We start from the raw sequence: 17,202 nt of genomic DNA, 5'->3' as shown, positions 1-17,202 counted from the left end.
AATGCAGGGCTGTTTCAATATATAAAAATCAATAATAGCAATTTATAGTATCAACTAATTAAAAATGAAAAACCACAGATAATCTCAATAGGCGCAAAAAATTACTTGGTAATATTCAATATCCAATCAGAATTAAAACTCTTAGTAAATTAAAAGAGAATGTCCTTAATTTGATTAAAGGTATTTATAAAAAGGTCTACAGCTAACATCATCCTAAACGGTCAAAGACTGAATGAAGGCTTTCTCCCTAAAAGCAGCAACAAGACAAGAACATCTGTTTTCTCACTACTTCTATTCAACATCATACTGAGTGAGGTCTTAGTGTAAGAAACAGAAAGGAATTTTATAAATAAGTGAAACTTTCTATTTGCAGACAACATGACTGTTCACAATAAAAACTATACCAAGGAGTGTCATAAAAACAACAACAAAAAAACCCAATCTATAAAACACTCAAGTATAAATCTAACAAAATATGTAGGTCTAGTATGCTGAAATCTACACAAAACACTGATGAAAGAAATCAAAGGACTAAATAGAGGGCTACATCATTTTCATGGATTGGAGGCCTCAATAACATGAAGATATTCCCCCCCCCAAACTACTCTACAGAGTCAATGGAGGCCCAATCAAAAACACAGAAAGATTTTTTTGATATACACCAAAAAGCTGATTCTAGCATTGATGTTCTCTACATTATTTTTACTACTTTTTCATGTTTGAAAGAATGCAATGAATGCAGATTTTTTAAAACTTATTTTTATTTTTTATTTAGTCATTTTAGAGAGGAGAGGGAGAGAGAGAGAGAGAGAGACAGAGAGACAGAGAGAGAGAAGAGACAGAGAAAGAGAAGGGGGGAGGAGCTAGAAGCATCAACTCCCATATGTGCCTTGACCAGGCAAGCCCAGGGTTTCAAACCGGTGACCTCAGCATTTCCAGGTTGACGCTCTATCCACTGTGCCACCACAGGTCAGGCTGAATGCAGATTATTTTGGCCATGTATTAACACCCCTTCCACTCAAATGCAAGCAAGATAAAAAAAATTAGTGTAGGCCTTGGCTGGTTTGCTCAGTGGATAGAGCATTGGCCCAGCATGTAAACATCCTGGGATTTTTTGTTTGTTTTTATTAATTTTAGGTAGGAGAGAGAGAGAGAAAAAGAGAGAAAACGAGAGAGAAAGAGATAGAAGGAGGAGGGAGAAGCAGGAAGCATCAACTCTCCTATGTGTCTTGACCAGACAAGCCCAGGGTTTTGAACTGGTGACCTCAGTGTTCCAGGTTGAGGCTTTATCCACTGCACCACCACAGGCCAGGATGGACATCCTGGGTTTCATTACCAATCAGGGCACACAGGAGCCAATGGCTCAGTTGGTCCAAGCATCAGCCTCAGGTGCTAAAAACAGCTCGGTTGACACTGGCCCCACGCGGGGTTGCAGAGTAGATCCCAGCCAGGGCGCATGCAAAAGTCTGCTCACTTAAAAAAAAAACACAAAAAACTCTTATGTCCAAAGTAACTACAAATATACACATCAGTAGACATCATGCTATTAATTTTTTTTTTTGGTTAGGAAATAAAATATATATTACTTTATTTCCTTAATTATAACTGAAAAGTAGTAAAAGCAAACGAACTAGAATAGACAATTCTGAAAAAGAGCAAAGTTGAATAATTCACACTACCTGATTGCAAGATTTCATATATATAGCTACAGTCATTAAGACAGTGTGGTCTTATTGACAGGATAGACAACCAATGGAACAGAACCAAGAGTCAAAAACCATACTCAATATATATGTCCAAATGATTTCTGACAAAGAGTAAAGGCAATTCAATGGAGAAAGAATACCTTTTCTACAAATGATAGTCAAACTGTGATAGGCAGTCAGACAGGCATGAGCAGAGCAGGACAATAGGCCAAGTATGGAATGTCACCAGGCAGAAAGTCCCAGAAACCTAGCAAACCATAATAACTAGCAGGGGAGAACTGGGAGAGCAAGTATTGAAAATAAGTACTGTTAATTAGGACTCTGCCCTTAGGCACCCTTTCCTCCCCTAACTGTCTCCAGTCAAGGGAGTGAGATCCTCCCCCTAACCCTTTCTCCCAAGGCATGTATCTAGTCATGTGGTAGGCAACCCCTTCTTCCCTCTTACAGAAGAACAATGGGGCTGGAGAAAAGCCAGTCTGACTTCCACACAGGACAGGAGCGGACGGGACAGGACCCATAGGTCAAGGGGCAAAAAGGAGCCTGTGCCCACACCCTGGGGTAGCTCTTTAAACCGTGCCCACACCCTGGGGTAGCTCTTTAAACCATGCCCACACCCTGGGGTAGCTCTTTAAACCGCACTGGAAACTTTCTCCCCAGGGCACTCTCACTTTCCTAGCTAAATAAACTTTCTCTTGCAAGTTTGGGTCTTAGCTGTGCATTCTTTCTTAGCCACAACTCAAGAACCAAAGTCTACTTCAGCTGTTTACAAAATAAACATTGAAGAGCAAAACTATGCACCTAAATCATTTATCACACCTTATTAAAAATTACTTCAAAATGGATCACTGCTGTAAATGTAAAACAAAACTTAAAAATATTAAAAGGCAACAGAAGGAAATCTTAATGGCTTGGGGTTAGTCTTAGACATGTTACTAAAAACATGATCCAGGCCCTGGCCGGTTGGCTCAGTGGTAGAGCGTCGGCCTGGCGTGCAGAAGTCCAGGGTTCGATTCCCGGCCAGGGCACACAGGAGAAGCTCCCATCTGCTTCTCCACCCGTCCCCCTCTCCTTCCTCTCTGTCTCTCTCTTCCCCTCCTGCAGCCGAGGCTCCATTGGAGCAAAGATGGCCCCGGCACTGGGGATGGCTCCTTGGCCTCTGCCCCAGGCACTGGAGTGGCTCTGGTCGACACCCCGGAGGGGCAGAGCGTCGCCCCCTGGTGGGCGTGCCGGGTGGATCCCCGTCAGGCACATGCGGGAGTCTGTCGGACTGTCTCGCCCCATTTCCAGCTTCAGAAAAATACAAAAACAAAAAAAAAACCATGATCCATTTGAAAAACTGATAAACTGGACTTCATCAAAATTAAAAACTTTTGTTCTAGAAAAAAAGAAACACAAAATACTTTTGCTCCAATAAATATGCTTAATATAATAAAAAGCTACATACAAACTGAAGAAAACAGCAAACCACACATCCAACAAAGAACCTGTACTCAGAATATATACTCTCAAGACTGGGCAGTTCACAAAACTAGTTACTTATACAGAAGATAAGTGTATTCAAAACAATATCCAAAATATTAGTATATGTATCTTAGCCCTAAGAAAAAATAATTTCTTCCCACCAACTGTCTAACACAAAAGTATTTACAGTCAAACTTTATTTTGTACTGTTTTTCTTATGGGCTTTAAAAAAAGCATTCTATACATTCTATAATTCAAGCAACAAATTAAGTATTGATAGTAATGGATAGTAACCCATAGAATAAATTAAGAGCCCATGGGTCCATACTGACATAAATGAATGAACAAAGTGAGGAAAGGGAAAACTCTTCATTATAGCAGAATTTCAACTAATAAATGTAAAAGAAATGGCTTAATTAGAAAATCACCTTGGGTGACCACCACAGTAATTATTGCAGGCAAAAGTCATCTACGGATGCTCAAATTGTAGGGTTAAAGTATGCTAATACAACAGCAGGATATTTACATGCTTAGTATCTTTCCACAAGACACTTAATGACAAAGGATAGTGAATTTTACATTGAAGAAACACAAGGCATGATCAAAGTTATCATAAGTGATAGAAAAAATTGACATAATGTGCCTCCTTATAGGATATATACTGAGGACACATCACTTCTGTGATATTTCCACCAGAAATTCATGGGATAATCTAATCATTAAGAAATGTCAAACTGAAACTGAAAGGCAGTGTACAAAATAACTAGCCTGGATTCTTCCAAAGTGTAAAAAGTCCTGGAAAACAGATAATGCTGAGAAATTGTTCTGCATTAAAGAAGACCTGAGAGATATTACAACAAAATTCAATGTGATCCTGGACCAGCAATTGGTGAAATTTAAATAGAGTCTGTAGATGAGATAATAGTAGTGTATCAATGTTTAATATCTTGTTTTTGATAACTGTACTATGATTACTATAATAGAAAGCCTTAAAGGGAGTGAAGTATTTATAGAGTGGGAAAAAATGTCCTGTACTCTGGAGTTGTGCGGATTTTCTACTATATGTTTTCTAACTTTAAAGTTTTGTTATTTGCATTTAGATCTTTAATCAACTTGGGATCAACTTTTGTGTATGGTGTGGGAATGAGATACATTTTTTAGTATACTGTCCTATGGATAAAAGACCTTAATACTATATGTGTTAAATGCCACACAACAAAACCTCTCAATCTATACACCTCCTATCACACCCTCTCTCAAGCTTAAGATCCAATTTTCTAACCATAACATCAGAATTCTCCATCACAATGCTTCAAAGGTACCTCAAACTGCTCTCACCCAAACCCACTCCCTTCTGTTCTTGGAAAAAATTACTGGCACCCCCAAGTAATCAATCATCCTGTACTTCTCTCTCCCAGTGAGCCACATGAACAATGAGTATCCGTCTTCTCTTGCTCAAATCCAATTCCCTTTGATTCTATTCCATTCTGACCCAGTGACTTTGTTCCTAGGTTGTGACAACAGCTGCCCTGCCTGTAGTCACATCTTTTCTCTAAAATTCATTTTCCACTCTATCACTAGATTGCTATATTTCAATGTAAATTCTGATGTGTTTTCCAGCTTAAAATCATCTAGCCAACGTCCCCCACTGCCAAAGATACAGTTCAAAGTCCTTAGCATGACATGTGACATGTGAGGATATTCCATATCTGAAAGCTATAAAATAAAATTGTAAACAACATAAACTCTTAAACAAGACTGGATTCAGACTATAGCTTCACTACCCACTACCTGTATGACCACAAGCAAACTAAATTCAGTTTCCTCACTTGCAATAAATGACATAAGATCTTTAGGAAGTGCCCGACACAGAGTAAGCACTCAGATAATAGCTATTACCTCTTTACTGTTTTTGCCACTTTCTAGCTTCTACAACCAGTCCACTCGTTTTCTCATTTCACATATACACAGGGCTGGATCCTCACCACTTTACTCCATCTGTCAAGCAAGAATTCTTGCTATTCAAACTTCCACATTACTGCATATAAATACACTGCTCACAAAAATTACGGGATCAGGGAACGTGCAGATATTCTAGTACTTTCACTTCAGCCTAGTGCATTTTCACCAATGAAATAAAAGTTGGTTTTGCATCTCATTTGCATAATAAAATAACTTCTTTCTTTGTTTGCTTTTCTGATGTTCTTGTTTAATAAAAAAAATTTTTTTAATTGCTTTATATTCATTTTGAAATATCCCCTAATTTTTGTGAAGAGTATAATTCAGCCATACTTTATCTGTGGTGAAATAGTAAACAGAAACAAAACATCTTAAACTTTGCAAATTGTAGAAAAAAAGTTCACTCAGAAGGAAAAACTCAAAGATGAAATTATGCCATTGAAAACTTCTTGAGGCGGTGGCGCAATGGATAGAACATCGGACTGGGATGCAGAAGACCCAGGTTCGAGACTCCGAGTCGCCAGCCTGAGCGTGGGCTCATCTTGTTTGAGCAAAAAAAAAAAAAAATCACCAGCTTGGACCCAAGGTCGCTGGCTCAAGCAAGGGGTTGCTCGGTCTGCTGAAGGCCCGCGGTCAAGGCACATATGAGAAAGCAATCAATGAACAACTAAGGTGTCACAATACGCAACAAAAAACTGATGATTGATGCTTCTCATCTCTCCGTTCCTGTCTGTCTGTCCCTGTCTATCCCTCACTCTGACTCTCTGTCTCTGAAAAAAAAAAACAACTTCTTGAGGTATTATTTAGTACAGCAATCATTAGAAAATACTTTTAATAAAGGATTACTACTGAGGCCTGTGGTATAAAGCAGAGGTCTCAAACTCGCGGCCCGCGGGCCGCATGCAGGCAGCCGAACAATTTTTTGCGGCCCGCAGACTAATCCACGAACTACAGTTTCTGGTCGTTTTGTGACACTGAAAAGTGTTGCGTAACAGTTGCCTTTTGTAGACCTAGTGCAGCCCGCCGAAAGGCTGTGATCTTGCTCTGCGGCCCACATGCTGAGTTGAGTTTGAGACCCCTGGAAGGCTTAAAGTTAAGAGCCAATATTATGTGTGTGTTGACATGGGGGGGGGGGGAGGGGAAACGGGAGGCCTTGAAAGACCCAACAGCAAGTTCCCTCCTCACCCTGCTCTTGCAGATAAGGCCCCTAGCCAGACAATCCTCTTTACCACAGGGAACAGGCACACATCCTGCTTATCCCTGAGTAGCAACCTTAACAATTATCAAAACAAGACAACCGGGGATCACTGTAGCTGACATCTTGATACTATAAAGCAGTGGTAGTCAACCTGGTCCCTAGCACCCACTAGTGGGCATCCCAGCTTTCATGGTGGGTGGCAGCGAAGCAACCAAAGTATAAATACAAAGATAGATTTAACTATAGTAAGTTGTTTTATAAAGATTTATTCTGCCAAACTTAGCAAAAATCCGACATAAAGTACTTGGTAAGTAATTATTATTATATGCTTTAACTTGCTGTAACTCTGCTTTATAAATTTTATAAAATAAAGTTACTTCCCTACTTTATAAATCCCCATTACTGTGGAACTGGTGGGCGGTTAGAAAATTTTACTACTAACAGAGATACAAAAGTGGGCGGTAGGTATATAAAGGTTGACTACCCTTGCTATAAAGCTTGCCTACCATGGCCCAAATGGCCCTCCCTGCATTGCATGCTATGTATGCCTCTCTTGTGCTGTTGAGCATATGTGCTTAATAAACTGCTCTTCATCTCTTCGATCCAGTGTCAGGTGCTGTGTGTTCAGCCATTCCTATGACCCTACAGCAGGAACCCCTCTTACCAACAGAGTGAAGAGGAGGCAAATAAAACAAGAACTCACCTAGTCAGAGGTGGTACAGTGGACAGAGTGTCAACTTGGGACACTGAGGTCCCAGGTTCAAGACCTCAAGGCCCCTGGCTTGAGCCTGGCTCACCTGCTTGAGTGCAGGGTCACTGGCCTGAATGTGGGATCACAGACATAATCACATGGTCACTGGCTTAAAACCCAAACTCACTGGCTTGAGCAAGGGATCACTGGCTCAGCTGGAGCCGCCCAGTCAAGGTACAGATGAGAAGTAATCAACGAACAACTAAAGTGATGCAACTATGAGTCAGTGCTTCTCATCTCTCCTCCTTCCTCCCTCTCTCTCTCTCTTTCTCTAAAAAATAAAAATAAAACAAGAACTCACATGGGAAGCTTGAATTTAATATTTATATATACTGACTAAAAAAAAACATTTCTGGAAGAAGAAAAACATACACATTTTTGAGATGCTGGTAATCTGGCCCTTTCTCTTTCTATTCTCTGCTCCAAACTCAACTAAAACTGCTCTCTTAAGATCCCCATTTCGCCTGACCAGGTGGTGGCGCAGTGGATAGAGCATCGGACTGGGATGCGGAAGGACCCAGGTTCGAGACCCCGAGGGTGCCAGCTTGAGCGCGGGCTCATCTGGCTTGAGCAAAGAGCTCACCAGCTTGGACCCAAGGTCGCTGGCTCCAGCAGGGGGTTACTCGGCCTGCTGAAGGCCCGTGGTCAAGGCACATGCTTGAAAGCAATCAATGAACAACTAAGAAGTTGCAACGTGCAACGAGAAACTAATGATTGATGTTTCTCATCTTTCTCCATTCCTGTCTGTCTGTCCCTATCTCTGCCTCTGTTAAAAAAAAAAAAAAAATCCCCATTTCTAGTCTACCACTTAGATTGCCTTGTCTGTATCAGTTTTCCCATATGCAAAATGGGGATAACTAGGCTACTCTGACAACTGAGATTGATTAATGTAGTCAATATTGGATATTCAGTACTAAACAGAACTTGTTTCTCATCTCTCCCTTCAATTCAAGGGCTGCTCTTCCTCATCTCTCCGTAAGACTGGCACTGCTCTTTCCAGCAAGTCACTTCAAGGTCTATGGCACGAGCAGTCCTCCGTGCTAGGTACTCGCTTCTACTTCAAGGGGCACCCCTCACCTTTTTGTTTCTCTTATTCATAAATGAAAGCATACCCAAAAGGATATACTCTCTGCCCTCTGCTATGTCTAAACCTGTTCTCCTAAAAAGCTTATCCATCTTGTGGCTTTAACCTACAAAGGGATTTCCAAATCTATACAAAACCTCTGGTCCTAACGGCTTTCCCAAGCTGTATTCCTACATTTCCATATCTGCTGGGCATGTACATGTAGACATTCAATTCAAATCCACCATTACTCCTCCCAGCTGTCCACTCTTCTTGTGTTCTCCATTGTGAGTGGTGGTACCACTTCCCAGTCATCCAAATTTTAATGTCAACCGTTATCTCTGATTCTTTCCTTTCTCCTACATTTACTCACCATGTCCTATTAATTCCAACTCTGTTAGCAATCGCTTCTTTATCTGTCTTGTGAAACAGGTCCTAACACTTAACCTAGTTTCCCAACTGTTCTCGTTAGCTCCAATTTATCTAGACCTGTGGTTCTCAACCAGGGGTGATTTTGTAACACAGAAAACATTTGATTGCTATGACGGTGAGAGTGCAACTGGCAACATGAGAACCAAAGATGCTATTAAACATCCTCAAATGCACAGGATAACTCCCACAACAAAGCGTTATCTTGGTCCCAAATGTCAAGTGTTGAGGTTGAGAAACCCTGCGCTGTTTAACGGCACAATTTATCTCTTCATCTCATACTCTCAAAGTACCTGAGATGTAACTTGTACTCCCTGCTTCTTCCCTCTTTCCCGATGTTTTCTTTCTTATGTTGTACTCTTTGGCATGACTTTATACCCTGTTATCCTGACAGGCAGAAGTAATTTTTCTGTCTTCTGAATTTCCATGAACTCACTTTTTGACCCTGTACAGTATGTATATTTTATGTATGTCTAATTCATCTATAGCCTTGCATGTCTACCAAACAAGTGATCGAAACACCAACCTTTGGTGCATCTAAAACTTAAATCTGTGGTAGCATATTACTGTTATTCACATATACTACAATTCTCTACTCCTTCCATGAGCCTTCTGAAATTCGGCTTTTAGATGTAACTTGCTTTCGTTAATTGAAATCTGAGCAAAAAAGTAGTGAGTCTAAGTATTTGTGGGATGGGGGACAGAAGAGGTTAAAAGCCAGTGTGCTATTCACTGCATTTCCTTCCCATTGCTGCAGGGACCGTGGATAAAAAGGCTAAGTTTAGCCCTGGCCGGTTGGCTCAGCGGTAGAGCGTCGGCCTAGCGTGCGGAGGACCCGGGTTCGATTCCTGGCCAGGGCACACAGGAGAAGCGCCCATTTGCTTCTCCACCCCTCCGCCGCGCTTTCCTCTCTGTCTCTCTCTTCCCCTCCCGCGGCCAGGGCTCCATTGGAGCAGGGATGGCCCGGGCGCTGGGGATGGCTCTGTGGCCTCTGCCTCAGGCGCTAGAGTGGCTCTGGTCGCAACATGGCGACGCCCAGGATGGGCAGAGCATCGCCCCCTGGTGGGCAGAGCTTCGCCCCTGGTGGGCGTGCCGGGTGGATCCCGGTCGGGCGCATGCGGGAGTCTGTCTGACTGTCTCTCCCTGTTTCCAGCTTCAGAAAAATGAAAAAAAAAAAAAAAAAAAAGGCTAAGTTTAGAATGAAGTTCTCCAACAGCCTGAAACTACATGACTTCTGCTGCTGACCCACACTAGACATATGCAAAATGAGCGAGGAGGCCCTGGCCGGTTAGCTCAGTCAAGAGTGTTATCCGGAAACGACAAGGTTGCAGGTTCGACCCCTGGTCAAGGCACACACAAGAAGCAACTAAAGAATGCATGACTGAGTGGAACAACAAATAAACGGTTCCCTTACCCCTCCCTTCTCTCTCCCTTCCTCTTTCTGTCTCTCTAAAAAGCATTAAAAATTAAGCCCTGGCCAGATCATTGGGGTTGGTTGGAACACTGTCCCAGAGTGTAGAGGTTGCAAGTTAGATTCCCTGGTCTGGGCACATACAGGAGCAGTTCGATGTTCCTGTCTCTCTCATTCCCTGCCTATCTCTCTCTCAAAAAGAAAAAAAAAGATGTTCAAAGTCCAAGTCTCTCATGTTAAAGGTTTACATTTGTTATTGCATTGCAGTATGTCCTTGCTTACTCTGATTCATATAATCAATGTAAGATGCATTTTATGTACCACTAAAAAAGCAAAAATGCGACCAATTAAATGTCTTAAGCCATTAATTGTACAATGCAGTCCGATATCAGATTGTAAAAAATGAAAAATTTTGAACACTGAAATCAATGAAATATGGTGTATTTGTTAAGTAAGTGAAATGTGGAGGTAGTTTTCAAAAGTTATTTTCGTTCATTTTCAATAGAAACATTATGAATTAAAACATGCAAGAAGTTCAGAGCCATTAGATTCACAACTAAACAAACAAATGTGGTAAGCGAAAGAATGTAAAAATTGTACATCTAATCTTCAAAATAAAATTTGTAAAATTCCCTTTTTGATAACTACAGGCGGTTCTATGGAACCCCTATTTTTTTTTTTTTTTTGCTTTGTATGAAACTCTTACAGTAAGTTACTGCTTCGGGTGATTAGAATTGTCAGAGCACAGAACCCTGGGATCAAGTTTTCCCAGTCAGGTTTCCTCTTAAAAATAGCTGTTTTCTCTGCTCTAAGTGTTCTTATATCCTTTGACCTAACACTAAAATGCAATGTTCTATGTATGTAACTACCCTTATTTTATGTAGAAAGGCTCCCAAATGCACTGAAAACATGGTACAACCTTGCTTTAATGTGCAGTCTGTCACATCCCACTCATGTTACAGCAGTGATCGAGTTTCTGCTTGCTCTAGGAATTTTTACACTTTATTGGTCCAATGACAGAATTCATTCATCTGCAGAATATAATCCGCAATAAGTACTTTCTACATTAATAGTTTACTGGTTGAGTTTAGTTTCTGGTTAATAAGAACACTACTGCTTTTACATTAATTAAGATGTAATATAAAGGCAACTTACATACAAGCAAAATATCTGAAGCCAAATTATGGTTGTGTAATTAGTGGAAAGTATATAAAGTGCTTATAAAGAATATTTAGTGTCTGTAAGTAATTTGAACCATAACCAATATTGCTACATGTAGTCAAAGGGCATCAGGAATTTCATTTAACTATTTGAATCTTTAAAATCTATAGCCCAATTTAGAAACGTTGCTACACCAAATTTATCCTCAAAACTTTGCCTTTGTATGCTACTTCTACTTTCCATAAAATTGTTTTCTGAATTTGTGTTTCCTTTGCCATTCACTTATTGAGATACTCATCACATGCATAATGATAGATGCTGAAGATGACATTATTTCTGTACTCAAGAAATCCTAATAGAACAGGAAGACAGGCAAATAACTACATACATACTATTGAAAACTATATTTAATACTAATGATGTGTTACAACGTTCAGAAAAGATTAAATTTGCCATGTAATCTGAGCTAAATCTGGAGGGGAAAGACCAGGGAGCAGTATCAAAAGTCAAAGTGGTTATGTTCCGAGCAGAGGAAAATACTACAATTTACTGTGTGCTGACTACATGCCAGGCAACATTTATATAAATATTTACAGCAAGTCAATGGAGAAGGTACTTTCTGTTATATCCCCACACTGCAGAAGAAACTGATGCTGAGAGATTAAATAATTTACCCAAGGTGCTAGACAGGACTAGCATGCAGATCTCTTTGAATTCACAGCACAATTAAATAACAGTATAAATAATACTACATATATACTGGCAATGTCAGAAACAATTAGGTTACAATGGAATACAAGGCAATGAATGCCATTTTCAGGAGTTGGGCTTCCTTGTAAAGGCAATGGAGGATCCAGCAACTAAAAGTCTGAGAACAGAAAGATGACATATTAAAACATACTTAGATACAGGAAATTGGATGGATTAGTCAAAAGTTTATAACAAAAGCCTACTACTGGTAAAAATAGCAGAAGGCACAAGACCAGATAGAAGACATTCTTCTAATCCCTTGGCTTTACTTCTTTCTCAATGGAACAGGTACAATCAATTTGCATTTTGTTCATACAGTAAAATTTTGTTTTGAAAGAATAGTAGTTAATAACATAAATAATTAATAGTTAATTTAATAATCTGGTCAACTGAGAGGTAAACCAAATACCGGGGGTCCTTGGGTTACAATACAGTTCCGTTCCTACAGCAGTGACGTGATTCAAATTTTGGTGTAAATCAAAACACACCCTACCCTAAGTCACTTACCTATCCTAACACAGTTGTAAAATCATAATCTAGAACATAAAAATATAACTAAGCCACAGAAAAAAGAAAAGGACATAAATATACTATACTGCATATTCTTCTGCCACGGGCAACCCAAGTAATTTGCCCATAGTCCATAAGAATGACTCTAATGGCCTAAGCTGAAAAACTCATGTCTCAATTTTTTTACGTCTTTATGGGAGTGAGCACCATACACTCGTAACGCTGTATGTCCAGACTGTTTTAACCCGAGGATCCCCCTATACTAATAGAAATGAATTAACTTTTTATACAAGAAATAAATTATCCGTATACTGTAAGACATTTTGACGAGGAGCGTGGCAAGATTTAAAAACTGACTATAAGGTACACATCACAGAAAAAAAGTTAAAGCTTAAGTTAAAAACCTGGATGACTGGATTAATGGGAATAGTGAACTAAAAAAATAAGAAGAAGAAGTAGGAGATTGATTTCTGACCCTCTTTGTATAGAGGTAAAGGAGGGGGGAGTTTACTAATTTACTTTTAGGCAGGTTCCATTTAAACACATCCCATTAGCTGTCTTCTGTGAATGGGACCAGTAGATAGATAACAATATATGACCAATGTTCAGGAGAAAAGTTAGAGCTCAGTTATGTATTTGAGACACATCAACAAAATCACAAAAATTGAATCTGTGGGAGTAAATCACTCTGATCACTGGGGGAAGGTGGTTAAGTTACATAAAGAAAAAAAAGATCCCCTTCAACCAATAACTAAGTTTCTTCCTGCTGGAGCTTTGAATGACTTCCTAGATTCTCCACCTGCAAAGGGGTTTGGGAATGGTTTTTCTCGTTTAAGCCACAATTTCATTTAACTTCAAATTCACAAAACTGCTTAACTGCACACTATACCTGACCCAGAAATGGAAAACTGTTTTTGGCTTCGAGTTTCTCTATGTAAAAAAGTCAATGGGACATACTACTACAAATAGCAACTTTAAAGACATCATTGTACTTCTTCATATAACTTAGTTCTTATTAACCCAGCGGCCCAAGGTAAAAAAGAGTTCTTTAACTTCATAGAGGTATCCTCAAAAACAATTTTACTTGTTTTTAAAAAGCAAAGATTTGGCCATAGCCAGCTTGCTCAATGGATAAGGCATTGTGGCAGCATGCCAGATGCTGTAGTTAGACCCCCTCCTCAGGGCACTTATGAGAAGCAATCAGTGAGAGCACAACTAAACAGAACTAAGTGAAACAGTTGATGCTTCTCTTTCTTCTGCTACCTTTTCCTCTCTCTCCCCCTCAAATCAACAGAAAATAAATTTTAAAAGCAAAGATTTAATTCTGGATTAATTTCTAAAATGCTTCTTACCATAGAGCACATGCAAAACTATACTAGTATAAAACTGTTAAATGCGTGAAACAAACTTCGTTCTAAATTTAGAACCCAACAGTACTTAACATGTAGTGTTTACAATTTTTATTTTAAAAAAAGAACTATTGTTTGTCCTTTTACAAAATAAGCTGTCAACAAATTAAAAAGAGAGATAAAGCCAGAAGAGGGTCCTTGCATCAACTGTTAAGGAAGCATAATGTCATAAAAACATCAACTTTGGATTCAGACAAACTGAATTAAATACCACCTTAGCTACGTCCTTCTTAGAAGTCCTTGGGTGAATTACTTAAAGTTTTTGAAATATTATTTTACTTATCTATGAAATGATAATGATAAAACACCTCAAATTTACAATAAATTAATGAACGTATTGTCTAACTAAGCTAGGCATACACAAAGTATGGTACTACCTAAGTCTTAACAGCTTCCCTTCCATAGATCTGCAATCAATAATGGAAATTCTAGGAGTTAAAAAGCATTAAAAGCATATTTTTGAAAACTACAAACGAGTAACAAGAGTTACAAGAAACAGTAATGTGATTTAAGTATATATTAGTTTAAAAATGTCACCCTTAAAGTCTATTTCTTATTCCATACCAAACATCCTCTTCCCAAAAGATTAAATAAACATTTAAATAGGCCCTGGCAAGGTTGTTCAGTGGATAAAGCATCAATCTGGCATACCAGAGGTCACGCGTTCAACCTGGTCAGGGCACCTAAAAGAAACAACGAATGAGTGCACAACTAAACTAAGTGAAAAAAGTTGATGCTTCTCTCTCCCACTCTTTTCCTCCCCCCACAGATCAATAGAAAAGTTAATTTTAAAACAGAACATTTAGATAAGTAAAGTCACAAGAGTGTTAGAATTTCATGTAACCAGTTACTTAAATTTAATTCAAAAGTTTGGTCAGTGTTTTCCTTAAGTTGCTAAATACAGCAATGAAATCTATGTGTAAAATATCTACAGAATAGTCTTACAGAACTGGAGATAAAAACAACACCAAAGTCTTAAAATTAAAATTTTTATTCATTTATTCTTAAAATATTGTGTTGGGCAAGCTTAGAGAATAAGACACACCCCTCCTTTATGGAAGAGCCCCGAGAGTGCCGGATTATAAGAAATCTTGTCATCTAATTTTGAAAAAGCTTAGCTATTTTAGGCTTTTCCAACACAAGGCAGGTCTATATTAACTCCCACACTGAGTACTCTCCTCAGCTAGATTCCTAGCCACTTGAGCTACTAATCACCATTTAGGAAATGTAGAATAAAAACATGATGATCTTTTTTTTTTTTTTTTTTTTAAAGTTTTGTTTTCTTTTTTTTTTTTAATAATTTTTTTTCTTTTTTTATTTATTCATTTTTAGAGAGGAGAGAGAGAGAAGAGAGAGAGAGAGAGAGAGAAAGAGAGAGAGAGAAGGGGGGAGGAGCTGGAAGCATCAACTCCCATATGTGCCTTGACCAGGCAAGCCCAGGGTTTCGAACCGGCGACCTCAGTATTTCCAGGTCGACGCTTTATCCACTGCGCTACCACAGGTTAGGCATGATGATCTTTAAAGAAAATTTTTTCCATTGATTTGCGGAGAGAACCATCAACTCGTTCCACTCAGTTGTTCCATTTAGTCGTGTTCTCATTGGATGCTTCTCATACGTGCCCCGAACCCGCGACCTTGGTGTACTGGGTGGACACATTATCAAGCACTACTTAATTGTAAGCGTGCGTGTGTATGAGCATACCTTTTCAGTTACCAGCTTCTAGTTATTTACCAATATCACACATGTGAAAACTGCAGAGCAACTTTGCGGATAAGGGGCTCTATCTGCCTACCAGGTCTCAGGGTGATGGAGAATCTTGTTGCTGCCCCCATTTTGTTATCACTTTCGCCAAAAAGAACAGAGAAAATAAGATTTCCGAAATTGAAGATGAAACTGATCTGCACACTAACATGAGGAAGGAGACGGAATACATTTTGGTGCAAGAACACGGGATATAAAACACTTGGAGCAGAGAGTTCCAACTGAAAGTATCCTAAGGCTTTTTTTATGTTAGGACTTCTTAAAACACCATGATGAGTTTGTTTCCGAATTCCTACATGGCTGTACCGTTTTGGAACTCAAATAAAGACTATTAAATTAAGAGTGGACACTTTGAAAACTGCAACCATCTTGTACATATTTCAGTTACTCCTGAATCTGAGAAACATCGAGGCTTTTTCCAGGAAACAACTGAAAATTTGAGGATTCCCCGGACACTGGTGACTGGGGCCTCCAGCAGCCATAGAAGAGAACTAGTTTAGTTCAATGATCAGATTTCTTATTGCAAATGCCTGACAACTTAAGTCCTTCGTCTGGTTGCAATGCTGTCACAGCATTTAAGATACAGTAAAACGAGTTGCACAATCTCCCCTCTTCGTAAAAATTCCTGGCAGGACGACTGGGCGCCACCAAATTAGCCTCGGGGGGCTGCTGCCTACCTGGGCAGGAACAAGTCCCGGGCAGGGGCGTTCCTGTGGCAACTCCCGCTGCACACGGGGCTACAAAGCCCACAGCTAAAGACAAAAAAGAAAAAAGAAGAAACAGGCTTCCACGGAGAAAGGGGAAAAGCGTCGTGTAGCCCGAAAGGAAGCTTTTGCTTCTGGGGGAGAAATTCGGAGGGAGCGGCGGAGGTCTGCTGCCTAAGCGATTTTCGCTTAACCCTCGCCTTGCTCACTGCACAGGCCGCGGGGACTGTCCCCGGGCCGCCCGCAGGCCAGACCCGGACCCCGGCGCGCCCGCACCCGGCGCCGGCGCGGCCCGGGCGGGGGGCGGGGAGCGCGGCCCGCTTCCTATTTCAGAGCACACGCCCTACACGGAGCGGAGCTAGCAGGCCCGGCAGGGACCTGCCCCCGCGCGGGGCCGCGGGCGACTGACGGGGCGGAGCGGGGAGCGGGGAGCAGAGGAAGGGCAGCCCAGGGCACAGGCCCCGGCTGACGTGCCGGGGCTCCACGGCTTCTGGGCCGACCGGCCTCGCTGCCCCTGCTGCGCTTACCTTCTCCTCATCAGACAGCTGCTCCTCCAGATCCGCCATTTTCCTTCTGGCTACAACCCGCGGAGGTAGCGGCGGCGGCGGCGGCAGCCACCTGACTTCCCCTTCTCCGTGCGGTCCTCCGCGCCGCGCGCCCCCGCCGAGGGAGGGGCCAGCAGCCCGGCCGCCGCGCACGCGCCCCAGGAGCCCCGCCTCCCTGCCCTCGGCCCGCGGGGCCGTACAAGGCTGTGCGCGTGCGCGGGGCCCTGGAGGCCGGAACCCGGAGGGATTGCCAACTGCTGCCCGCTGCAGTCTTGTCAGCATCCTGACTATGGCGTTCTTACCCCCCACCGCTGACCATATGGACCCAGTCTGCGACAAGTACATTCTGAGCCCTTGATTATGCGTCCATTAGCCCATTAAGT

General features: G+C 41.0%; 1 protein-coding gene across 1 annotated transcript in view; it reads right to left on the bottom strand.

The window, feature by feature from the left end:
* CAPZA2 (capping actin protein of muscle Z-line subunit alpha 2) overlaps positions 1-16,964 on the bottom strand; it is a 57,905-nt gene extending 40,941 nt beyond the window's left edge. The window contains exon 1 of the mRNA XM_066262161.1: positions 16,802-16,964. Within this exon, the coding sequence (XP_066118258.1) occupies positions 16,802-16,840 (39 nt within the window). The 5' untranslated portion in view covers positions 16,841-16,964. The remainder of the gene's footprint in view (positions 1-16,801) is intronic.
* Positions 16,965-17,202: the final 238 nt, after the last annotated feature.

The sequence above is a fragment of the Saccopteryx bilineata genome, chromosome 2, assembly GCF_036850765.1.
Source record: "Saccopteryx bilineata isolate mSacBil1 chromosome 2, mSacBil1_pri_phased_curated, whole genome shotgun sequence".
Classification (NCBI taxonomy): Eukaryota; Metazoa; Chordata; class Mammalia; order Chiroptera; family Emballonuridae; genus Saccopteryx; species Saccopteryx bilineata.
Note: the sequence above shows the minus strand (reverse complement) of the source record. Positions and strands in the feature narration are given on the sequence as shown.